At 34.7% G+C, this 27,929-nt stretch overlaps 1 protein-coding gene across 2 annotated transcripts in view; it reads right to left on the bottom strand.

The window, feature by feature from the left end:
• LOC149806267 (multidrug resistance-associated protein 1-like) overlaps positions 1–27,929 on the bottom strand; it is a 225,855-nt gene that overhangs the window by 42,782 nt on the left and 155,144 nt on the right. Inside the window, exons 22-25 of one of the 2 annotated variants that reach the window (XM_089951214.1) lie at positions 15,506–15,816; positions 10,058–10,257; positions 5,589–5,715; positions 1,457–1,558 (exon numbers count right to left, since the gene is read on the bottom strand). In XM_089951214.1, the coding sequence (XP_089807340.1) occupies positions 1,457–1,558; positions 5,589–5,715; positions 10,058–10,257; positions 15,506–15,816 (740 nt within the window). Of the gene's footprint in view, positions 1–1,456; positions 1,559–5,588; positions 5,716–10,057; positions 10,258–11,938; positions 12,250–15,505; positions 15,817–27,929 lie in introns of both variants that reach the window. The other variant, XM_089951215.1, reaches the window with a different exon arrangement.

Genomic DNA, 27,929 nt, shown 5'->3' with positions numbered 1-27,929 from the left:
TAGGATCAAGTAGACATCCTAATATTACCATTTTCATGTAGGATCAACTAGACATCCTAATATTACCATTTTCATGTAGGATCAACTAGACATCCTAATATTACCATTTCATGTAGAATCAACTAGACATCCTAATATTACCATTTTCATGTAGGATCAACTAGACATCCTAATATTACCATTTTCATGTAGAATCAACTAGACATCCTAATATTACCATTTTCATGTAGGATCAACTAGACAGCTTAATATTACCATTTTCATGTAGGATCAACTAGACATCCTAATATTACCATTTTCGTGTAGGATCAACTAGACATGTTTTCTAAACAAGTGATGTGATTATTACAGTTACTAGGTGTTTTGGTGGAATTAAAAGCAAGATTGTTTCATTTTCTACCATTTTCATGTAGGATCAAGTAGACATCCTAATATTACCATTTTCCTGTAGGATCAAGTAGACATCCTAATATTACCAGTTTCCTGTAGGATCAAGTAGAAATCCTAATACTACCATTTTCATGTAGGATCAACTAGACAGCCTAATATTACCATTTTCATGTAGGATCAACTAGACAGCCTAATATTACCATTTTCATGTAGGATCAACTAGACAGCTTAATATTACCATTTTCATGTAGGATCAACTAGACATCCTAATACTACCATTTTCATGTAGGATCAACCAGACTTCATAGGAAGTCTTCTGGTGAAAACCCATGTGAATATGACATTATTTTCAGGAGATAAAATCTTAAATATGATGGCCATACTGGGCATGAGATTAGCACCATTTTCATTCGGCACCAACGTAACACTGTAATAAGACTTCTGGTGAAAACCCCATCTTGATATGACTTTCTGTTTGGGAGAAGTATTACATTAAAACAAATCTACTGGTTTAGAAGCCAACCAACTTGTCAAAATTTGCAAATGTACTAATTTTAAATTCTGAGTCTGTCAGATGTAAGATTTTAAAGATGGCTGATTCCCATACTTTGCAATTTAATAATTTACCCTATCATGATGCTAAATTACAGAGCCATTGTTGTCTACAACTTATAATCATGGTCAAAAATTAGCTATGTAAACATGAGGTTTCCAGATGACCATTAACTTTAAATAAAATATATAATCATGGACAATGTTAAGCACACAAATTAAATATACATAACTGAAAATAATACAAACACTGATTCAGAAAGGTTCCTGTCTTTCACTGATGCTGCAACAGAAGCTGCATTCTATTTAATATTTCGTATTAATAATGTTAATTTTTATGCAGTATTTCACTGAAAAAAGATTAAACTGGAAACCATGTTGGTAAGCACCATATGCATAAAATGAGAAATGTGAGTTACGGGAGAGTCCTCAAGTTATCTTCATGCTCTATTCCTTTTCAACATGAGTACCGAATTCATTCTTCTTTGTCTCAAAGCAATATGGGCACTCTTACCTCTGTAGGTGTTTCTGAGTATTCCTTAACTCTTTCCACAGCTACAATGTTTGTCTCCAGCTCAGATGTCATCCTCACCATCCAGTTCAGAGTTTGAGTCACCTGCAAAATCACAAAAATGAATTATTATCATGGTTCCCATGCTTTTCTAAATATAAATTTCCAAGTTTTTTCCAGGTTTTTTCCCGGATGAAATTAATTTTTTCAAGGTTAACATATCACCATTACTGAATGGAAATAAAGAACATTTTGGATTATAAAACATGCATTTTCCAAATCTGAAGATGTTTCTCTTTCAAGACTCTCCAAAACATATATATCAGAAAAGATGATCATGAACAAAACCACAAAATGAGTCACATGAAACAAATTTGACAATATTCCCATAAATTGGCATTTAAAGCCATTTCAATGTACAGAATACAAATTCTAACTTTAATTTGCTGACCTGCATTATGTTGCTATACGGAAACATTATAATGAGCATAAATTATTTTGTTTCCTTTCAAACCTTTAATTCCAAAGAATTCTGGAGCAATACGTGTGCATGTTACTGTATTTACTGCATATGTTGGGACACAATAAAATAATTTTTTTTTTCCTGTCTCAGAACTTATGGTGAAACATTTTTTTCACTTTGGTCATATGTCCCAAGACTTAAGAAACAAAATAAAACTGTATTGCATTTGTGCTAGCCCCCCCCCCCAACTGCACGTTGCAATAAAATAGATAAATAAAACGTTCAATTGATAATAAAAAGAAACTAACCTTGTGTTGTTATCATTTATTCCTTTTTTAAACATGAGCATTAAAGAATAAAATATTTCCATGAAAACCATAAGCGTAGGATTCCATACTGTAGCGTGTATCAATTATGTCCGATACTGCACACCACGTTCACATGAACATTGAGAAACAATTGTGTGTGGTTGTGCTCCAAGGTTTGAACATGTTATCCAACTGAAAACTGGAGCCAACAAAATCGCAAACATGAGGGAAATAGTCAACCGATATCACGCATGACACGGTGTTGGGTGCAAAATAATCGAGATTGAATCTACTGTATGACAGTATACCGCAAATAAAAATGATCATCTGAAAACACATTCACTTAAGTGTAATTGACAATTTTTTCACCAGCTCGGGTTACAAAATTATCTTTACTATTTACCTGCAGACGTCAATGATCCTTTGTATTAATTGTAACCACAGATGCCAAACACATAGAAGCCCTGGTGGTGAATAAAACAACTGGCAACAAGCAGCAAACTCCTTCTTAGAAACTACTGACAGGACATCAAAGACAAAAGGTGATTTTTATTACAAAGCAAGCCGATCTCAGAAGCTGACTTTGGTTACTTTTTTTAGGTAAAGTATATCAATACAAAGGTTATTTTATTGCAAAGCAAGCCGACATCGGAAGCTGACTAGATTCTGTGAAGTGAGCTGATATTTTTTAAAAAAAAATTTGAATACACAAAGACAGCTGAGATATGAAAGCAAACTTGGGTTCCTTTTCAACTGTATTCACGGGAAGTTTGAAAAAAAATTTAAACAATGGAACAAATTTTGAAGTGACACAATGTAGTGCTTTGTGCACAGATGTCGATAACCCAGCGTCACCCAGAATATTTGGAGAAAATAAAATCATGTGATGAATTCGTGAAGGCCAGAAGAAAAACAGATCATTTCACCAACAATATGATCATTAACATGGATGAAACTCTAGTGTACTTTGGTCGCATTCCTGGATGGACTGACGATAAGATGGGCGTCAAAAGTGTGAGAATTAGTAAGACTAGTGCAGATTTGAAAAAATCTTACTTTTGTCCTTGCAGTTTCCGCTTCAGGTGGTGTGTTGCCTCTAATATTTTTTCACGGTATGAGAAAGCTACAAATATATTCATGTACCAAAAGAATAGATCGTACGTATGCAGGAGAAGGGTTGTGTTGATGAGATGCTGCTGCAGTGGATTAAAGAGTTTTATCTCAAGTACACAGTTTTAAAGTTTTTAAAATAAAATTTCAGTTGGAGTGCAATTTCTGACGTAATTTTCGAATGATTTAAAAGGTGTCCCACAACTTATGACTCAAAAAAAACCGATGTGTCACAGAACATACAGTGCACAAAAAAATTACTTTTAAAATTAATTTATAGTGTCCCAACAAATACAGTGTCCCAACATATACAGTAAATATGGTATACAAAGTAAATATTTCCTATCACAGTACAAAAAAACCCCAATAAATGCAAAGTTTTAGAATCTTATCTTGTTACAAAAAAAGTTATCCCTGAAATAATGTGTGCCAATAAAATCTCAAACAAGATTTTTCAACCAACCTAAGACAATTTGGTTACAAATTCCATCATTTAATTACTGATGATTTAGAAATGGGTTGATTTAAATTTTGACAAAAGACCTTCAAAATTATATATTGTTGTATAAACAAGGACTGAACTTTCTGTAAAATCAACTTGTCTTCTTGTAGTTCAATAAACCAGTCCCCAAACCTGTATTGATACATGGGTTAATATATAATAAAAGGGACGACAATTTCCCATTTCTCCTGCATTCCATTTAAGATCTGAAATGAATGCTTCAAGCTACATGTCACTGTGTAATAGTTTCGCACCAAAGTTCAGCTCATAGATTCAAAAGGTTTCTAATCTGGGTTTCAACAGAAAATTCCAACCCCATTTTTGAGATTTGGTCATTTTGGATGGAGTGTAGGTTCAGAGCAATTACATAACAAATTTGGAATCTGCCATCACCGTAAGATAGCTTCCCAGCAGGCCTACCAAATTTAAACTAGGTTATATCGACTTATACCTGCATGAAATCAATAGGAAAATTATTTATTTTCTCAAAAACCGCTGACAGACTAGATGAAACTCAGCATTGATGAAACCTGACCCGGTACTCGCCATTTGCGTTAATAGTCACATTACTTCAAAATCTCAAACAAGGACATCAGAAGCCAAAGTCATGTGATATCAACAACAAACTCCTTTTTAATGTTCTTGTACAAGATTTCAATTATATTAAATGAAAGTCTGATACCTTTTGTAACAACCAGAAAGAACATATAATTCACAACATATTTATTTTGAGAACAACTACAAGAAACTTGGCCAGTCTGATTTGTCAAGCAGAGTAGTCTGGTTACCTGCTTTGTATGCTCCCTATCTGAGATAGCACATGTCAACGTGGTAATCATGTGATACAACAAAACTCCGAAGTTGATCTCGGAATCAATATAGAGAATTTTGTGCTCTTTCATTTTTGTATTTTATTACAACCAGTATACGGATTTCATTTAAAAATTTTTTTTTTACAATATTTGAAAAAGACAGTTGTGAGATTATGTGTGCTCATGCAATATGCTATCAAAATCGCTAGTACCAGCTCAAATTTCATCAACACATTAGTTTCATCGTCTTTCAGCAGATTAAAGACATAACAATTTTAATACTCTCACAATTTCTGAGAAAATAAATAATTTTCATATAGATTTCATGCAGCTATAACTCGATTTAACAACATTTAAGTTTGCTAGCCCATCTGCTAAGGGTCTATGCTTTAACGCCACCATGTTGGCCTCTTGTGATGCTAGACTGATTTTATACCTTCCATAATAATAAAAATATGGATATCGAGCTGTCTGTAAAACAAAAAGTCTACTAGACGAATCTAATCCCTGAGCGTTTGGATTGTCTGAACAAATATATTTATGGCAAGCACCCAAACGATTTGTACTGCAACCTCCTAATATTCTGGTTAGAAATCGATAAATTAAACTCACGATCAGTTCAGTTACGACTCAATTATGTAATTGTTTCGGGCGTCACATTGTGGAGGAAAATGCTATCTCTTTTCCTTCAAAATGCAAATGCCATCTCTACACAAAGTCTGTACTGAGCAATAACCTTTATACTTACACTATGGGCAAATGTGGCAGATAGGCCCACTATTCCTGGAATGAATAATACCCTTTATACTTACACTATGGGCGCATGTGGCAGATAGGCCCACTATTCCTGGAATGAATAATACCCTTTATACTTACACTAAGGGCATAGGTGGCAGATAGGCCCACTATTCCTGGAATGAATAATACCCTTTATACTTACACTAAGGGCATAGGTGATCGATAGACCCACTATTCCTGGGGAAATGGTGTCTCTGGCAATGACAGCAAACAGTGTAGCAAAGAACACAATACTGTTCCCTACAAACTCCAGGCGAATGGCAAGCCATCTGGAAAGCATCAAATATAAGATTACATCACTACTCCAACTTTTCTTGGATGATCATAAAATACATTCTATATGACAGGCATGCATCTAGTATAACAGTATAAAAAAAGCAAGAGTCCCTCAAAGTGATTTATTCATTACTGTCCAAAAGTATTTATGGGAATTCGCTCTAAGTCTATTTCTTCCATCCATATATTTTACTTAACAAGCAGTAATTATTGAAACCACCTCAGATATTCCTGCAAAACTCCAGCATCCTAAATTTGGCATAATGTCTCATATGCTTCAGTTAATATGTTCTCAAGGGAGGTGCAGCAAACATCATTGACCTTGACCTTGACAGAAGGTGAATTAACTAAACAAAGAAATGGTCCAGATATGAGGGATGAAATGGTCCAGATATGAGGGATGAAATGATTAATCAATATACTGAGTTACTGATACTTTTCCTTATTAACACCCATATTGATACAGGATGTTAAGACTGGTAATTGATACAGGATGTTAAGACTGGTACAAAATTATACTTACCTTATACAAGTTACTTTAATCTTCAGAAGTTGTAAATAATGAGTCAGAAGTTGTAAATAATGAGTCAGAAGTTGTAAATAATGAGTCAGAAGTTGTAAATAATTAGTCGTTTGCCTTTGTATTCTTTAAATTGAAAATTCATCTGGGAAATACTATGGACAATACCTTCTTGCCTCCTACAAATTACCAAACACAGGTGGTTTGAAATTTTTCTCCTCCCCCCTCATTAATTCCATGTTGATTAATGTATCCTACCAGTATCTTCAGCCTCTGAAAACATATATCAACATAATGAAATCATACGTCACCATAATGAAAACATATATCATCACAATGAAAACATTCTAGATTTGTTCCCCGTATAAGAATTAAAAACTTTTATGATCATTTAACAACCACTTTTATGCAAAGTTTCTTTGTAGCTTTGCATCTATTCTGCTTTGAATTTGAGAGCTACACTTCTGGTGTGTCATGCAGTGAAATATATTACATTCAGTTGGTGGCTCTTGTTCAAATACAGAGTACACATCAGAACTGTAGCTTATTCACTGCCTGACACATCAGAACTGTAGCTTATTCACTGCCTGACACTGCAGAACTGTAGCTTATTCACGGCCAGACACTGCAGAACTGTAGCTTATTCACTGCCTGACACATCAGAACTGTAGCTTATTCACTGCCTGACACTGCAGAACTGTAGCTTATTCACTACCTGACACAGCAGAAATATTGGCATCCAAACTTGATCCAAATGGATACAAAGCAACAGAGAAACTTCATGCAAGAGTTGATATTAAATGATCAGAATGGTAATTAAACAGTTTGGAATGCCTCCTTTAATGCCGATATATGCAATCAGTGATGAAACGTGCTGACAGAATAAAAATTATTAGTACAAAATTGGCAAAGGAACAGTGTCCAATTGCACAAGTCACCACTTTACTTAATTTTCAGGATGGTCACCTTGGTGGGCATATTGGATATCTAAGTTCACCAATTTCATCTGGGACAAATGAGACTCCATGTTAAATGTGTGTGTGTGTAAAGTTTCATGAGAATCCTCCCAGTTGCAGAGAAGTGCCAATGGTTAGATATACCCCAGAGACACATTGGACAGACAACAGGCCACCACATCAACTCTTCTAGTCTTTGACCAGTAGAGCTAACAGGGCTTGAAACGTGTCTAGGAAATGACCAGTAGAGCAAACAAGACCAAAAGTATGTATAGGACATACGTACTAGACACAGTGCACACATGACATGACATCATGAGTTCCCATCCAGTCCTGGCTATTGCTACTGTGATAATAATGTAATATATCCATGTGCTAGATACAGTGCTCACAGGACATGCCATCATGTGTTCCCATCCAGTCCTGGCTATTGCTATTGTGATAATGATATAATATATTCATGTACTAGATACAGTACTTACATGACATGACATCTTGTGTTTACATCCAGTTCTGGCTATTGCGATAATGATGTAATATATCCATGTACTAGATACAGTGCTTACAGGACATGCGATCATGTGTTCCCATCCAGTCCATGCTATTGCTATCGTGATAATGATATAATATATCCATGTACTAGATACAGTGCTCACATGACATGACATCATGTGTTTACATCTGGTTCTGGCTATTGCAATAATGATGTAATATATCCATGTGCTAGATACAGTGCTTACAGGACATGCCATCATGTGTTCCCATCCAGTCCTGGCTATTGCTATTGTGATAATGATATAATATATCCATGTACTAAATACAGTGCTTACATGACATGACATCATGTGTTTACATCCAGTTCTGGCTATTGTGATAATGATGTAATGTAGCCAAGTACTAGATACAGTGATCACAGGACATGACATCATGAGTTCCCATCCAGCCCTGGCTATTGTTACTGTGATAATGATGTATATCCAAGTCTGGAATGCCTACTTTAATGCTGTACTCCACCCATTTATAAAGGTGAGCCAGAATTCATTTTATAATCCAGTATATATTCTGTTTATAAACCCAAACTGTAAAAAGAGGCAAGTAAATTTGTCATCATTCATGTTTGTTAACGTGTATTTAACAAATTCTGCTAACTCTTTGTTATTTTAACAACAGCTTCCATTGTATTTGTAGCAAAGAAAAAATGACCTTGAGCAAGGGTCAATTTGGCTGAGGGCTGACCAGTACAGGGGTTCTGAGGAGGGCAAGTTAATACAGACAGTCACAGGAAAGTAGGCCAGTTACATTTTCCAAAGTCATTATGAAACAAATTCCATCAAATGATGTGTCATCCGATAATAATTTATGATGCCATATTACAATTATATTCAACTGATTGAGAGAGCCAGCTATCAACTGGTTTCAGACCCACCACCTTGAGTGGAATGACAATTACAATAGCAGGAAAAATATCAACATTTGAAAAAAATCAGGATCAGAGTTTTTGACCATATGTTTACAAAACTTGACAAAAGAACTGACAATTCCACTGTTTTATGCTATTTACTTATTTTGAAAAACATTTGCAACAGTCATGCAATGAAATCTCATTTTTCCATTGTCATCTTTCATGATGATATTTAGTGTTAATTCAAAGAAGACTCAAAATCTCAGCATAAAGGATGAAAATACTAAAATGATACATTTTCACAGCATGACTTTAATGTATTCCTCATGGAATTTCTGCATCAATTTTGCTCCCTGTGAAGGAGGCATAGCAATCATGAATCAAAATGTTTTATTAATTCATTTTTAAAACTTGGAATTTCAGGTAAATATGGGAATTTTCTGATTTAAAAAAAAATTGGGATATTTCCCATGGAAATCAGATAAGTGACAGGTCTGTGATTTCCATGACAGCTGGTCCTGCTGGTCAGTGGAAAAACCGCTGAATGTTGGCCCCTGATGGGTTGTACCAATGTTATGACTGGTTGCTTTTTAAACAATATATCTGGAAATGGGGCATTGGACCAATCATTTAGCTTTAGAATTAGACGAAATGGGATGAAAATTTTCATGAACATATTGATAGTTATGAATTCTGCATAATTCTGAAATCTTTCTCACCGACATGGGACCAACTTTTAGCTCCTGTGGACCCCTAAAATATCCCTGATCAATGGCTCTTTACTAAAAATTATTCACTCATATGCTGAGATATTTCAATCAAATATCCTGAAATATCAGGGAAGCAGTACAAGACCAAAGGAGTAAGGTTATTCCAGCCTTGTTGGCTAATGGATAATTTATGCTTATTTGCAATCATGGATGCAGATAATAGTCTGATTAAAAGCCAAAATACTAGCATAATTAACAGGACTATGGTACCTATTGGCAACAACATGACTTTAATGATACCTACTGGCAACATGACTATGATACCTATTGGCAATAACATTACTATGATACCTATTGGCAACAACATGACTATAATGATAACTACTGGCAACAACATGACTATAATGATACCTACTGGCAACAACATGACTATAATGATACCTTCTGGCAATAACATGACTATGATACCTACTGGCAACATGACTATGATACCTATTGGCAATAACATTAATATAATGATACCTACTGGCAACAACATGACTATAATGATACCTACTGGCAACAACATGACTATAATGATACCTACTGGCAATAGCATGACTATGATACCTACTGGCAACAACATGACTATGATACCTATTGGCAATAACATTACTATAATGATACCTACTGGCAACAACATGACTATAATGATACCTACTGGCAACATGACTATGATACCTATTGGCAATAACATTACTATGATACCTATTGGCAACAACTGTAGGGAAGTGACAATACAGGTTGTTGTCCACTCTAGCTTCTGACTCTTTCATAAAACGTGTCTGCTGCTGATATGCACGTATTGTTACAACTCCCATCACACTCTCCTGGAAGTGGGAGTATATGGGAGACTTGCTGACAGATTCCAGCCTCTTCAGCTGTCGGGAGCTGGCCACATAAAACCTCTACAACAGAATTATATAAATTATTGTAAATTTATTCAATTACAGAGTAACATAGCTAATCCAACCACAGATTATTCCAAATCCTATTACAATACATATGTCTTGGATTCTTTCTATTACATTTTACATTGAACAATTCCAGTCTGAATTTGTAAAGGTCATTATTCAGACTAAGCCTGACTTTAAAAATACAACAGGCTGTGTCCATTTATCCAATTAGACCTGACTTTAAAATAGAACAGGCTCAATGTCTATTTATCCAATTAGACCTGACTTTAAAAACACAACATGCTCTGTGTCGATTTATCCAATTAGACCTGACTTTAAAAATACAACAGGCTCTGTGTTGACTTATCCAATTAGACTGTGCCTTTGAAAATACAACAGGCTCTGTGTCGATTTATCCAATTAGACCTGACTTTAAAAATACAACAGGCTCTGTGTCGATTTATCCAATTAGACTGTGCCTTTAAAAATACAACAGGCTCTGTGTCGATTTATCCAATTAGACTGTGCCTTTAAAAATACAACAGGCTCTGTGTCCATTTATCCAATTAGAAAAAATACAACAGGCTCTGTGTCAATTTATCCAATTAGAAAAAATACAACAGGCAATTAGAAAAAATACAACAGGCTCTGTGTCAATTTATCCAATTAGAAAAATACAATAGGCTCTGTGTCAATTTATCCAAATAGAAAAAATACAACCGGCTCTGTGTCAATTTATCCAATTAGAAAAAATACAACAGGCTCTGTGTCCATTTATCCAATTATACATGACATTAAAAATACAACAGGCTCTGTGTCAATTTATCCAATTAGACTGTGCCTTTAAAAATACAACAGGCTCTGTGTCGATTTATCCAATTAGACCTGACTTTAAAAATACAACAGGCTCTGTGTTGATTTATCCAATCAGACCTGACTTTACAAATACAACAGGCTCTGTGTTGATTTATCCAATCAGAAAAAAAACACATATGCTACTTATCTCAATGGCTTTTTGTTTCAAAGTTAATGCAGGATATAAAATATTCTACAATGTTATACTTGGTAGAATTATTACTACACAAAGAGATGGGATATAAAATTACCAAAAACAGATCCGATATAAAATTACCACACAAACAGATGGAACATAAGATCACCACACAAACTGATGGGGCATAACTCCAACACAAACAGATTGGTTAGATGGGACATACAAATAACACACAAACAGATGGGACATAAAATTACCACACAAACAGAGTGAACATAAACTTGCCACACCAAATAAAGGGACATAACATAACCCCACAAATAGATGTGACTTAAAATGTTTACTGAAATTTGATTTACACTTAAAATTATAACTCCATTATTCTGTACTAAATAGTTATGCTCATGTCTGGTATTTCATTTGTGGTTTCTTTACCTTAATTTATCATGGATATTTGCATGTTAAGGAGACGAGAAGAAAAAACCTAATAGATACCATGTACGTCAAGAATATTATCAGTGAAATGAATCCTGATTATGAACTTTAGCAATTTCTGAGACAAGTGATGGAACGATAAAATATGATAGGAGATAAATAAACAGGCCTCAATCCCTCTACAATATTTTCCTAGACTAAGCAGATGGTCCCGGATCATGCTGTACTTGTACAGCCAAACCACATCTAATGGCTATGGACTACCTGTATGAAGAAGTACAATATGGCAAGAGGAGGGATGGCCACAGCTACCAGTGGTGTGGAGATGATGATTGTCCCAAATGAAAGGATGGTCATTAGCACAACATTCAGCATGGAGCGGACAGTAAATGGCACAACAAAGTCAATCTCTGCCATGTCACCACTGCATCTGTTTAGTATCTGACCTGTTGGGGTGCTCTCGTAAAACTGAATGGGGGATCGTAACAGATTCCTGAGAAGCCTCAAGAACAGGTGCCTGGATGCCCTGATTCCCAGAATGGCAGTAAGGAAAGCAGATGCCACAGCAAACAACCCTGTCAAAGAGGCACACCTCATAACTAAGCTGTTTTGTGTAAGGTGTCCATAACAACTGTGTCATCATGATACGGCTCTCACCCATTATAACATGGTAATTGGGGTCCATAATTGCTGACCATATTATATAATATACTGCAGTATAGTTAAATGGATGCATGATAAACAAAATCGCTTGTTAAACAAACAGTAATAAATTTTACTTTAATTAAATTGTTTTTTTTCCACTACATGTGGATTTGATTTTGTTAAATGTTTTAAAAAGGAAATCAAGATATACTGATTCACATTATTTTCTTTCAAAACATAGTGTCATACGTCAAAAAATCTGACTATATAACATAAACAAAATGATGTAACACTTGCTTGTAATAAATAAACATGCCAATGCTTAGTGTTTGTCATGAAGTTTAAGGTAATTAAAACTGATTTAAGTCACGTGGGGGAAAATACTATGATAAAGCCAACACATCCTGATGATAAAGCCAACACATCCTGATGTTAAGAACATGATTCTTTTTTAATTAACAGCTTGCAATCTTATATTTACTGCTTCTAACCTTAAATTTACTGCTTCTAACCTTAAATTTACTGTTTCTTATCTTATATTGACCAGATTAAAATTTTTAAATACAAGATTAGAAGTGAACAATATAATGTTTGAGGTCTTAGTTACAAGTGGTAACTATCAGATAACAATCTTTAAATTAGAAGAGTTAATGTTCTTTTATATACCACCTCTAATCTTATATTTCTCACTTCTACAAATATTTTGCAATAAAACAAATTAACATCTGTAAAAATGCATGATAAATAATGTCATTTTTTGTCAATTAAATATCTCCTATTCAGTTCAAAGCATCATTTACATGCTCATCAGTAACTGAATATCAACATAATGTGACATACCTTTAGCAATTCAAAACCAAAAACTGAGAAAGTACTGCATGTATCTAATACAGCTTATATCCAATGATGTCAAAAATAAGCACAGTTCTTCACAAAAAAGTACCAATACATGTACAACCAGAATATGCATTGTTTATTCAACATGATGTATATTCTTCATGTACAGGTGTATCATACAAAATAACACAGTCACACCTACCCGAGTATTGCATGATTTTATTTTGCCTGAGACTTCATTGTTCTTGTTTAAGTCTATTATGTGTTTAATCTTTGAAGGCCTATTGTGTTAAGTTTCTAGCCATATCAATTGTCTTTGAAGGCCCAGTGTGTTGAGTTTCTAGTCATATCAACTGTCTTTGAAGGCCCAGTGTGTTGAGTTTCTAGTCATATCAACTGTCTTTGAAGGCCCAGTGTGTTGAGTTTCTAGCCATATCAATTGTTTTTGAAGGCCCAGTGTGTTGAGTTTCTAGCCATATCAATTGTTTTTGAAGGCCCAGTGTGTTGAGTTTCTAGCCATATCAATTGTTTTTGAAGGCCCAGTGTGTTGAGTTTCTAGCCATATCAATTGTTTTTGAAGGCCCAGTGTGTTGAGTTTCTAGCCATATCAATTGTTTTTGAAGGCCCAGTGTGTTGAGTTTCTAGCCATATCAACTGCATTTAAAGGCCCATTATCCTTCTTGGTTTTCTAGTCACACCAATTATTTTAATGGACCTTATTAACATGTACATTATGTGAATGAGCTTCAATCAGTGACAACAGTTTCTCTGGTGATTAGATAATGCATATGACACTAAGTTAGCATGTCAAATACGAAAGACATGCTTATCATAGGCTATTGTTTATTGACACCTGGACACAACAAATCATTGAAAGTATTAGCATGTCTTACATGTACCTAAATGATTGCCTAGGTGAGGTTAAATTGTTATCTACATCGGTGTTTAAGTGCTAATGCATCGTTTCCAGGATCACATTATAGTGAAGCATGTTAGAATGGGCAAAAGCTGTACCTTCTTCAATAGAAAAATCAAATCACTAACACAAGTACACAAATTATTTCTAAAGAACTCTTCCATTTAGGATATCTACTGAATGCAATAATTACCAAGAAAGGTATCTATTCTAATCATTAACCAGTCTTTACTTGTGAGCACAGGCACCAAGAATTCAAATATATACATTTCCTAAATCAGAATGTTCTTATCTGGGAATTTTTTGTGTTTCCAACCCAAGTTCTCTCCATGAATAATGATTACACAGGTAGCAGGTGAGGCATTCATTTGGGATAGGACTTGATAGGAATGAAAAATTATCACAGTGTTGCAGAGTTTAAGTGCATAAAATATGGCGTCTTAATGTATTTACTTTCGGACTTACCTTGTTGCACCTAATATGCAACATTTTAGTACATAAGTAAGAGAAGACTGCTGGTAACATTGTATGTGAGACAGTGAAGGATGATTGATTATACAGGTAACATTGTATGTGAGACAGTGACGGATGATTGATTATACCAGGAACTGTGGTGAGACAGTGAAGGATGATTGATTATACAGGTAACATTGTATGTGAGACAGTGAAGGATGATTGATTATACAGGGAACATTGTATGTGAGACAGTGAAGGATGATTGATTATACAGGTAACATTGTATGTGAGACAGTGAAGGATGATTGATTATACAGGGAACTGTGCTATTCAAGCTGAGGCAAGGAATTTCCTATGTTGCCATATCTACCAGAATACACTGAACCAATCAGTCTTCCCTTCCAGAAGAGTCATTTTGGACTAGAATACTGCTTGTAAATAAAGATTAACACAAAAATTCTTATATTTGGAAAAAGATTAGTTTCTAATTGGTTTTAGATGGATTATTAATTTGATTTTCTGAAGTTTTGCAGAAAGTTATAAGTGACCACATTTTAAACTTTACTCCTAAATCATGTATTAAGTCAACAATCTGAGTACAGACACCAGTGTCAGTAGACTGAGATGATCTGAGCACAGAGATTGGTCTCTACAGACTGAGACAATCTGAGTACAGAGACCAGTGTCAGCAGACTGAGACAGTCTGTGTACAGAGATTAGTGTCAGCAGACTGAGACAATCTGAGTACAGAGACCAGTGTCAGCAGACTGAGACAATCTGAGTACAGAGACCAGTGTCAGCAGACTGAGAGTCTGTGTAAAGAGATTAGTGTCAGCAGACTGAGACATGAGCATAACTCTTGAAAATATATTTTAAATTTCTGCAGTGCTAAAATCTAAGCTTTTCTGTTATGCATATGAAATGAACATGTAATAAAAAAATACACACACCAAAGTTCTTATGTAACATTCTCTAACCTGTATGACAACATAGAAGATGGCAAGTGGGACTGCCAGGGCTAGAAACCAGGGAGTGCTGTATCCAACAACAATGGGCACTGTTAACACTCGCAACAAGCAGGCAAGCCATGACTGGAAGTTGTTGGGTATCTGAGAGTCAATGACATCTATATCTTTTCCAAAGCGGTTCAGGATTCGGCCAAGGGGTGTAGTATCAAAAAAGACCATAGGGGAGGAAACAATGTTTTTCAGAATAAAGGAATGAAGCATTCTGCCTGCCCTGACATTGCCGAGGTAAAGTCCCAAACTGCCAAGGACAATAAATACACCTGAAAGAAAACAAAGGCATTGTTTGACAGCCTCTGCACCCATCCCACCTCTATGGTGTGTCTCTACCCATTCCATACTTCAAAAAGCTAAACTGTCTTTGCTGTTGACAAGTGATATGTGACTGCACATTCAATATGATTTTTTTACCACATGTCCCAGTACAGTCGGGGCCCTCAGTGGCTGAGTGGTCTAAAGCACTCACCATTCCAGATCACTGCCATCTCACCTCTGTCGGTGTGGGTTTGAGTCTCAGGCTCAGCTAACATGCAAATGTGAGAAAGCTTGCCAGTAACTTCTTGTGGGTTGGTGGTTCTTCCCTGGGTTTTCCATGGTTCTTCCTCCGCCAGTTATACTGGCCACCATGTATAGCCTATCTTCTGCTGAAAAATGGCGTTAAACCCTAAAACAGCAACAACAACCAGTACAGTCACTGATCCCAAACAAACAACTTTGAGGAAAGTTAATGAAACATTAGATATAAGTCCCAGTGACCTATTTTGGAATGTCTTACATACCACAAAGCATGCACACAAACCGTAAATTCCAATTATTCTTGATAAAGTTTCAAAAAGTCACTTAAACTGGATCATTAGATGTATTCTATAAGGACTGGCACATGGTAACACAAAGCAGTGAATTTAACTACATAATTCCTTTCTATGAATCGTATCTGAACCATAAATGGCCTTTTAATATGGTGTGTGAATCACCAGACACCACTGAGACTGGGCTGACACAGTGTAGCTTAATGACATTGTTGTTGTATTACTGGATGGGAGAAAAATCCCAGAAAACCGCAGGAAGAACCACCAATCCACGAGAAGCTACTGGCAAGCTTTCTCACATACCCACATTGGCCAAACCAGAGACTCAGACCCATACAGATAGAGGTGATATGGCAGTGATCCATAAGGGAGTGCACTTTATACCACTCGGCCACCCCTAATGACACTGTGCAAATCCGATGACACCACTGAGACTGGGCTGACAGTGTTGCTAAATAACATTGTGTAAATCAGCTGACACCAATGAGACTTGGCTAACACAATTGGGCATACTTTTAAAGAATAGTGTAATTTCGATGGCATCCAAATGCACTGAAACATCATTTCACTAGTTTATTTTGTAATCTGACTGAATCACTATGTATTTCATCATGTGATAAAATGGATATACATCATCTATTTTACCTGTTATCAGCTGACCAATTTACCTGTATATCAATAAAAACATTTGTTTGTAAAGTACTTATTACTGAATACACATGTATTAGGCACAAATAAAGCAACCATTATTAAATTCACTGATAAAAACCACTTTCATATGACTAAGTCCACAAAATTAATGTCAATTTTTACTTCCTTTACACATACATGCATGATCAAATTTCTGTTAAATTCTCATGAGACATGCATTACATGCAGCTAAAAGTATTAAGAATAATTTGTTCCATATATATATATATATATATATATATATATATATATATATATATATGAGCATGATAAATTGGCATAAATTAAATCCTGCATATAGAATATCAACAGTATATTTATATGAGGAAACAAAGATATATGGCAATATAAGGGTAAGTATCTATACATGATGCATGACGCTATTCTTAGATCAGATAGTTTCTTTCCAAATGTTTAAAAATTGTTGAAATATTTCCATATTTGTTAATGATGTAAACATATGCTCTCTACTACTCATACGTTTTCTTAACTGTGGCAAGGTGAAAATCAGACAACAGTACCTGGCATTTGTATTAGTAATCTCAGACAATAGTATCTGGCATTTGCATTAGCAAAATCAGACAACAGCATCTGGCATTTGTATTAGTAAAATCAGACAATAGCATCTGGCATTTGTATTAGTAAAATCAGACAATAGCATCTGGCATTTGTATTAATAAAATCAGACAATAGCATCTGTCATTTGTATTAGTAAAATCAAAGAATATCATCTGGAATTTACATTAGTAAAATCAGACAATAGCAACTGGCATTTGTATTAGTAAAATCAGACAATGGTATCTGGCATTTGTATTATAAAATCAGACAACAGTATCTGGCATTTTTAAATAAGACAATAGTATCTGGGATTTGTATTAGTAAACTCAGACAACAGTATCTGGCATTTATATTAGTAAAATCAGACGAAAGAATCTGGCATTTGTATTAGTAAACTCAGACAACAGTATCTGGCATTTGTATTAGTAAACTGAGACAATAGTATCTGGCATTTGTATTAGTAAACTCAGACAACAGTATCTGACATTTATTTGTATTACTAAACTCACACAATAGTATCTGGTATTTGTATTACAGTAGTAAACTCAGACAACAGTATCTGGCATTTATTTGTATTACTAAACTCAGACAATAGTATCTGGCATTTGTATTAGTAAACTCAGACAATAGTATTTGGCATTTGTATTACAGTAGTAAACTCAGACAATAGTATCTGGCATTTGTATTAGTAAACTCAGACAATAGTATCTGGCATTTGTATTACAGTAGTAAACTCAGACAACAGTATCTGGCATGTATACTAGTAAACTCAGACAACAGAATCTGGCATTTTTATTAGTAAACTCAGACAATAGTATCTGACATTTTGTATTACAGTAGTAAACTCAGACAATAGTATTTGGCATTTGTATTACAGTAGTAAACTCAGACAACAGTATCTGGCATTTTTATTAGTAAACTCAGACAATAGTATCTGACATTTGTATTACAGTAGTAAACTCAGACAATATTATTTGGCATTTGTATTACAGTAGTAAACTCAGACAACAGTATCTGGCATGTATATAGAGTTTGGGACGAGCCTAGGCTCAAGCTCGAGGCTCGATAATTATGGAGCATTTTCGGGGGCTCAAAGCTCGAGGTCGAAGCTCGATGAGCCTCGAGCTTACGCCTAGAAAAATTCTCCGCTTTTTGATATTATCGGACCGGATAAACCTGTGCGATAATTAATTGACTGTGGGAATGAGCGGCTTTACAGATTCACACGGCCTAGGCTTCCCCATGCGTTGGTCGACCAGTGGGCGGTCGTTGCCTTGCAACGGTCATTGCTGGGGGTTCCTAAGATAATAATTCCGACTATTATGATTGCGGCTGACGGGGAGAAGGGGTTTTTAAACTTCTGCAAGCGAGACAACCGGTGAACTTCTCAAGCATTTGGCCTGATGATGAGTGGTGCTGGAGGGGCAGTAGGCGCACAAATGACGCCTGAGGGATTTCTTTTAAACTGATTTTTGAACAGTTCAAACAACATAAACGTGTTATCAGCAATTTTTCATATTGTATCTGCTCTTTATTTGTTAATTTTTACTTATATTTTATTTCTAAAGCAGCAGCGATGTCAAAAAATAAGAAATCAGCTGTTTGGACTTATTTTAACAAGCGCGAAAAGGATAATTTCGCAGCTTGCAATGAATGTAAGCAGACAATTTCATGTCCACAAGGAAACACTTCAACAATGCATCGACATCTGCTTAGAATTCATCATATTGACGTCAACAAGGATGAGTCTGAAATAGAGCCGAAGAAAATGAGAACAATGGATAACTTCATTGTCAAAACTTCACTGGAAGAAATAGTCTTGAAACTCGCTGCAATCGATGGATTATCGATTCGGAAAATCACTCATTCAGAATTTATTCGTCAATCGCTGTCATTAAGAGGAATGAAGCTACCTGCTGATGAAAGATCGGTGATGGCCCTTATTCGCGATTTTGAAGATAAAGTGAAGCAACAAATCATACAGGACATTAAGAAAGAACTCTCAGAATCAAAGAGATTTTCAATATCATTGGACGAATGGACAAGCATCAGAAATCGTCGATTTCTCAACATCAACCTTCATATGGTCTCGTCAAAATGTATCAATCTTGGTCTTGTCAGAATTTACGGAAGTTGTAATGCTGAAAGAATGAACGAGCTCATTGAGGAACATCTTAATTCTTTTGGTGTCTCATTCAAACAGGATACTGTTGCCTCTACCGGTGATGGAGCAAGTGTCATAATCAAGTTCGGAGAAAAATCGCCCACTCTGTATCAAGCCTGCCTTGATCACGGATTGCATTTGGGTGTTACAAAAACTTTTTACAGAGAAAATTGCCCAGGTCAAGGAATTTCAGTTTTTTCACAAGAAGAAACTGGACACACTGATGATTTCGATGAAAGCGACGATGAATTGAGTGCTGAAGAAGTTGAGATACAAAGCGAATCATGGAAGGAAAATATAAACACTGTGAGAGAAATTGTAAAATTTTTCAAAGGCTCAGCCATACGATCGGATGCGTTTAAAGCTAAAAGCTCAGAAAAATTTAACAAAGAACAACAACTGTCCCTCAACTGCAAAACTAGATGGAATTCCATGCTAAAAATGCTAGAAATCTTTATTAAATTATACGATGTCACCAATGAAGTGCTGAGTGAAATCGGATCCGAGCATCTCTTAACTAATTTGAACATAGAATTATTGAAATCCATAGTTTTGGCATTGAAACTGGTTGAGGTTACTCTTAAAATTGTCTGCACAAGGAACAGAGATCAGTCGTACTCTTTTAGAAAATACTGATCATTACATCGACAGTAGAGTTAATCAACAACTTATGGATCTTATGATTTCTCTGCACCATTTGGATAATGTTCCATCTAAAACTTCTATTGAATTAGCGACAAATTTGATGAAGCGGCTATTTCCATCAGCAAATACTGCAAATGAAGAAGCACATGATGAGAAAATAACAATTAACCATAACGAGCTCTCACTTGAAGATGAACTTAGATTTCGATTGGAAGCTTCTAGCACTCAGGGATCTCTTCAAACCGATCAGTTTAAGAAATTACTCCAAGAATTTTCCTTGTCAAAAAGTAATGGTGAACTGACTGAAAATTTCAGGCGATTATCAGATGCCATCAGTACAATCAAACCGACTTCAATTGATTCAGAAAGAGCATTTTCAGTTGCTACTAATTTCTGTACAAAATTGTGATCAAAGTTATCGCATAAATCTCTGCATGCTTTTGTCTTTTTGAAATACTATTATATTAACAAGATAGATGTTTAAATAAATTATAAAGAAAATTATTTTTCGTACTACTCAAGCTCGAAAGCTCGAAAAAATTATCGAGCTCAAGCTCGCATGAGCTTCAAATCTCCAAGCTTTTCTATACTCTACATGTATATTAGTAAACTCAGACAATAGTATCTGACATTTGTATTACAGTAGTAAATTCAGACAATAGTATCTGGCATTTGTATTAGTAAACTCAGACAATAGCATCTGGAATTTGCATTACAGCAGTAAACTCAGACAACAGTATCTTTCATTTGTATTAGTAAACTCAGACAACAGTATCTGGCATTTGTATTAGTAAACTCAGACAATAGTATCTGACATTCGTATTACAGTAGTAAAATCAGACAACAGTATCTGGCATTTGTATTAGTAAACTCAGACAATAGTATTTGGCACTTGTATTACAGTAGTAAACTCAGACAACAGTATCTGGCATTTGTATTACAGTAGCAAACTCAGACAACAGTATCTGGCATGTATACTAGTAAACTCAGACAACAGTATCTGGCATTTGTATTAGTAAACTCAGACAATAGCATCTGGAATTTGCATTACAGTAGTAAACTCAGACAATAGTATCTGGCATTTGTATTACAGTAGTAAACTCAGACAACAGTATCTGGCATTTGTATTACAGTAGTAAACTCAGACAATAGTATCTGGCATTTGTATTACAGTAGTAAACTCAGACAATACAATAGTATCTGGCATTTGTATTACAGTAGTAAACTCAGACAATACAATAGTATCTGGCATTTGTATTACAGTAGTACACTCAGACAATAGTATCTGGCATTTGTATTAGTAAACTCAGACAATAGCATCTGGAATTTGCATTACAGAAGTAAACTCAGACAACCGTATCTGGCATTTGTATGAGTAAACTCAGACAATAGTATCTGACATTTTTATTAGTAAACTGAGACAATAGTATTTGGCATTTGTATTAGTAAACTCAGACAACAGTATCTGGCATTTTTATTAGTAAACTCAGACAATAGCATCTGGAATTTGCATTACAGTAGTAAACTCAGACAACAGTATCTTTCATTTGTATTAGTAAACTCAGAAACAGTATCTGGCATTTGTATTAGTAAACTCAGACAATAGTATCTGACATTTGTATTACAGTAGTAAAATCAGACAACAGTATCTGGCATTTGTATTAGTAAACTCAGACAATAATATCTGGCATTTGTATTACAGTAGTAAACTCAGACAATAGTATCTGGCATTAGCGTATGTATGTATGTATGTATGTGTGTGTGTGTGTGTGTGTGTGTGTGTATGTATGTATGTGTGAATATGTGTGTATATGTATATGTGTGTGTATGTATGTAAGTGTGTGTGTGTGTATGTATGTATGTATGTATGTATGTATGTATGTATGTATGTATGTATGTATGTATGTATGTAGGTGTGTGTGTATGTATATGTATATGTATATGTGTATGTATGTATGTATGTGTGTGTATATGTGTGTATGTATGTATATGTGTATGTATGTATGTATGTATGTATATATGTATATATGTATGTGTGTATATGTATATGTGTGTGTATGTATGTATGTATGTATGTATGTATGTATGTATGTATGGGTGCATGTATGTATGTATGTATGTATGTATGTATGTATGTATGTATGTGCATGTGTATGTATGAATGTATGTATGTATGTATGTGTATATGTGTGTGTATATATATGTGTGTGTGTATTTATGTATGTATGTATGTATGTATGTATGTATGTATGTATGCATGCATGTATGTATGTATATATGTATGCATGTATGTGTGAGTCCAACACTCTTATCAATCGACTTACCACAGCTTCTCATGACCAGCTAAACCCTTGTAAATGACCTCTGATCACTTTATACACTAGACTGGTTTCCATGACCAGCTAAACACTTATAAATGGCCTCTGATCACTTTATACAGTAGACTGGTTTCCATGACCAGCTAAACACTTGTAAATGACCTCTGATCACTATATAAAGTATACTGGTTTCCATGATCAGTTAAACACACGTAAATGACTGATCATTATACACAGTAGACTGGTTTCCACGACCAGCTAAACACTTGTAAATTACCTCTGATCACTTTATACAGCAGATTGGTTTCCATAACCAGCTAAACACTTGTAAATGACCTCTGATCACTTTATACAGTAGATTGGTTTCCATGACCAGCTAAACACTTGTAAATGACCTCTGATCACTATATACAGCAAATTGTTTCCATGACCAGCTAAACACTTGTATATGACCTCTGATCACTATATACAGTAGAGTGGTTTCCATGACCAGCTAAACACTTGTACATGACCGCTGATCACTATCACAGTAGATTGGTTTCCATGACAGCCATACACCAGCAAATGACCTCTGATCACTATACACAGTAGACTGTTTTCAGTGAGTTCAGACTAAACTGTGTTCATGGACCTCAAATGTTCTGCCACGATGCTTGTATGACCAAGCTGACTAAATGTGCATGAAAATATAAAACTTAAATGAAAACCACTGAACCATGAAATCTTAAAAGTGACCATATTTATGCAAAGTGCTATGAATGAAGAATCATTCAAACATAAAAATGCCTTTGTGTTCAACAATGTCAGAGAAACTTAAATGAACGTAAAACTTAACCAACATACAGAAGCATGATCACAGTAACCTACTTTAGGTTGAGAACAAAGTGTAGATCACAATACTGCATATCCTGTCATTACTTGAACAGAGTGCAGATCACAATACTGCATATCCTGTCATTACTTGAACAGAGTGCAGATCACAATACTGCATATCCTGTCATTACTTGAACTGAGTGCAGATCACAATACTGCATATCCTGTCATTACTTGAACAGAGTGGAGATCACAATACTGCATATCCTGTCATTACTTGAACAGAGTGCAGATCACAATACTGCATATCCTGTCATTACTTGAACAGAGTGTAGATCACAACATTGCATATACTGTAATTACTTGAACAGAGTGTAGATCACAATACTGCATATCCTGTCCTTACTTGAACAGAGTGTAGACCACAATACTGCATATCCTGTCATTACTTGAACAGAGTGTAGATCACAACATTGCATATACTGTAATTACTTGAAGAGAAAGAAATAGTGGCAAAGTTTTATTTTTCCTTCAGATATGTACAAGTGATTAAATATTGTGAATTTAATTTAATAAAACTTATAAATTAGAATCAGAACTCTGACAGCATCCAATTGGTGAATCCAATGTTTCTGATAACGGACAATCCATTCCAAAACTAATTCAGAATTATGTCTCTCTGTATAATTGTTGCACAAAGTTTTTAAGACTGTAAATTTCTGTAATATTAGACCTTTAAAGAATGAAATAATATCACTGAAACTAATTTTTAATAACTGATGACCAAATAGTTCAAAAGAAAGATGATACAGAAGATGTACACTCTTGCATTGTATAATATATTTCTGTTGATCTTTTTGTCAGTTTTTTACAAAGTCATAAAAGTTTAGTTCTATTTATATGGATTAATAAATTTTCATTACATATAAAGCAGTATGGAAATTTAAATGACCAAGGCAATTTTCATTATATATAAAGCAGTATGGAAATTGAAATGACCAAGGCAATTTTCATTACATATAAAGCAGTATGGAAATTGAAATGACCAAGGCAATTTTCATTATATATAAAGCAGTATGGAAAATGAAATGACCAAGGCAATTTTCATTATATATAAAGCAGTATGGAAATTGAAATGACCAAGGCAATTTTCATGATAAAAGCAGTATGGAAATTGAAATGACCAAGGCAATTTTCATGATATATAAAGCAGTATGGAAATTGAAATGACCAAGGCAATTTTCATGATAAAAGCAGTATGGAAATTGAAATGACCAAGGCAATTTTCATGATATATAAAGCAGCATGGAAACCAGCTAGTTAGTATAGGTTGGCAATGAGAAATAGAATTGACCAAGTCATTTTTTACGATATATAAAGCAGCACATGACACTAAAATTTTAAAAGTCACAAAGTTCATTCACAGCTTTGTTTGATGCCATAGCTCACTGGAAAGAATGTTGCATCATGGGTAAATTAGGGGAATTAATAAGCCAAGGGACATAACAACCATTATCAAACAGGCCTATAGATATAAGAGTATAATAAGAGATAATGACTGACAGAGGAAAGCACATCATGTTTGTGCACTACTGTTGTGCTTAGCATTCATTTTGGGCTGGAATTTATTTATTCAAATTATTTACTTCAGTGCTTAATTTCTCTGGAAATAAAGAGTGCTTGTAAAAAATAATAGTCTTGGATAGAGACATGTAATGGGATTTATGGTGAATTCAAACCTGGAATTATATTACTGTGTTTCAACAAAAGACTGTTGTCACATCAGCATCATCTGTTAAAAAATTTCGAACATGAAAGACTTGTAGGTTTGTCTGTAGATAATAATTTATTAAGGAATGACCATATTGATAAACTTTGTAAAACACTGTCATCCAAAACTGCCCTTAGCACTCAGCAGAATAAAAAAATATTTACCTATGGAAACTCGAAATCTATACTACAAGTCATTTATTCTTCCAACAGAGGATTATTGTTCAAATGTATGGAGAAACTGTGCTAAATCGGAGCTTGACAGGATTTATAAACTTCAAAAACAAGCAGCAATCGTAATTTTAGATGCATCTATTGATCATCCCTCAAAAGCATTATTTACAGAACTCAAATGGTTCACAGTATATGACAGGATAGATTTTCACAAGGCAGTTCTTTTATATAAATGTCTACATAGAACTGCACCAGAGTATCTTCAGGATTTATTCAGGCCTTTTTCAACACAATACCAGTTGAGATCAATATCACATGGAAACCTTCAAATACCAAAACCAAGAACAGAGCAATTTAAAAAGAGCTTCCAATACTCTGGTACCGTTCTGTGGAACAAGTTTCCACTATATGTAAAATCTGCTGAAAATGTTGTAGTATTTAAGAAGAGACATCATGAGCATGTATTTGTTTCTAATAGATAATGGAATTTGGTATTTTAAAACTAAACAGTAATTATTGCTATCTTCGTATCATGTGCATTGTTATATTTTCCTTAAGAGGGCCTCAAGGGAGAATAGTCCTTGACTAATGAGTCACCCTCTATAAATAAAGCATTATTATTATTATTATTATTATACAGGTCATCACGAATTCTACTCAAGTTTATTCATAATTTTTATTAATAAAACTTACCTATGATTCAAGAATTATATTTAAATTTAATTTGCAATACAGTAATTTCTTCTTTTATTTCTTCTCATTTTCACTTTGTATTTTAGGAAAATAAGTTATATGTTGAATTTTACAAAGCATGTTGCTTTTCACTCTTTTCTGTTCCTTATTTTAAGAGCACAGACTTGTAATACTAGCCTTCAGATAATGACAGTCTGCAAGCAGACTGAATATGTCACAGTTGTCAATTTGTTTTTACTGGAACTTACACACAGAATAAAATACTTTAAAGGAGTTTTTATACACAATGAATTATCAGAGAGGCGCCAAACGTGCAAAATGGGAATTATTAACTTATATTCTGTACAGGTTAAAAGAAATGAACAGAGAACGTAAATCGCATGATGTTAAAAGAGTTTGATGTGCATTATTTTTGCAATGCAAAAAGCCTCATTCTTCCAGGTGCCTGACTCTGGTAGTGTCTTGGAACATTTTGATGTTTTCATTGTGTTGCCAATCAGTCTCGTTTAACCCATCCAACTCCTGTTTTATCCATTTATAATCACTATAATTTGAAAATATGTAAATAACATGTTCTGGACTTACTCAATTTTAAGCTGGCATAGACCACTTTACAATGCGATATTCCTTTAAATAAAACAGTTGCCTCTCTGCAGCGTGCTTTGAAAAGATCAAAGAGTGCATTGTGATGACACTGACCAAGAAGCAGTGAGTTGAGTCCAAATTTCACATCCAGTGGATATCAGTATCCAGTCAACAAATGGAGGCCTCCTTAGGACCAGACCACAATGGTAGGAGATTTTACCTCACATTTCCCAGTCTTTGACCATTGTATCAGAACCAATGAAAATGAAACTGAATTTCAAGAGAACTGTTTCTGTATGGAAAAGATAGAAGCTATGTTTTGAAAACTTGGTTTGCTATTATTGGCTTTGCCTACTCTCTAATTCACAGTTCATACAAAGATCTCTGGACAAAATTTAAGGGATTTTCCAATTGCCTGTTATAATTATTTCAATGGCTTGCTCAAATTAAGTTACTAACTTTTAAAGTCAAATCCTTTTGCTGTACTTGTGTTTAGTTCATCTTCAAAATTATAAAAAAAAGTGTGAAAAGTTTAAGTCTGGAAATATCAACAACAATGGCACTATCAAAAAAAGTTAATGTCATTACAACTTAAATATCCCTTGACGCCACCTACAGTAGCATGGCCAAGAAAATGGTATCTATAATATCTGGTTTACCTTGCCAATATTGAATATGAACATCGATCTACTTAAGCTGTGCCTTCTTGTTAATGATCCATCATCTGGCCAAAGTAATTCTTATTAGTGATTCATCAACCAGATCTGACCCAAGTAATTCTCATTAATGATTTATCAACCAGATCTGACCCATCAACCAGATTTGGCCCAAGTAATTCTTATTAGTGATTTATCAACCAGATATTGCCCAAGTAATTCTTATTAATGGTCCATCAACCAGATCTGACCCAAGTAATTCTTATTAATGATCCATCAACCAGATCTGACCCAAGTAATTCTAATTAATGATCCATCAACCAGATCTGGTACAAGTAATTCTTATTAATGATTCATCAACCAGATCTGACCCAAGTAATAAGTATTAATGATCCATCAACCAGATCTGACCCAAGTAATAAGTATTAATGATCCATCAACCAGATCTGACCCAAGTAATTCTTATTAATGATTCATCAACCAGATCTGACCCAAGTAATA

This window comes from Sinohyriopsis cumingii, chromosome 2 (assembly GCF_028554795.1).
Source record: "Sinohyriopsis cumingii isolate HCF-2022 chromosome 2, ASM2855479v2, whole genome shotgun sequence".
In the NCBI taxonomy this organism is placed as follows: Eukaryota; Metazoa; Mollusca; class Bivalvia; order Unionida; family Unionidae; genus Sinohyriopsis; species Sinohyriopsis cumingii.
This window is presented reverse-complemented; position numbering and strand designations above follow the sequence as displayed.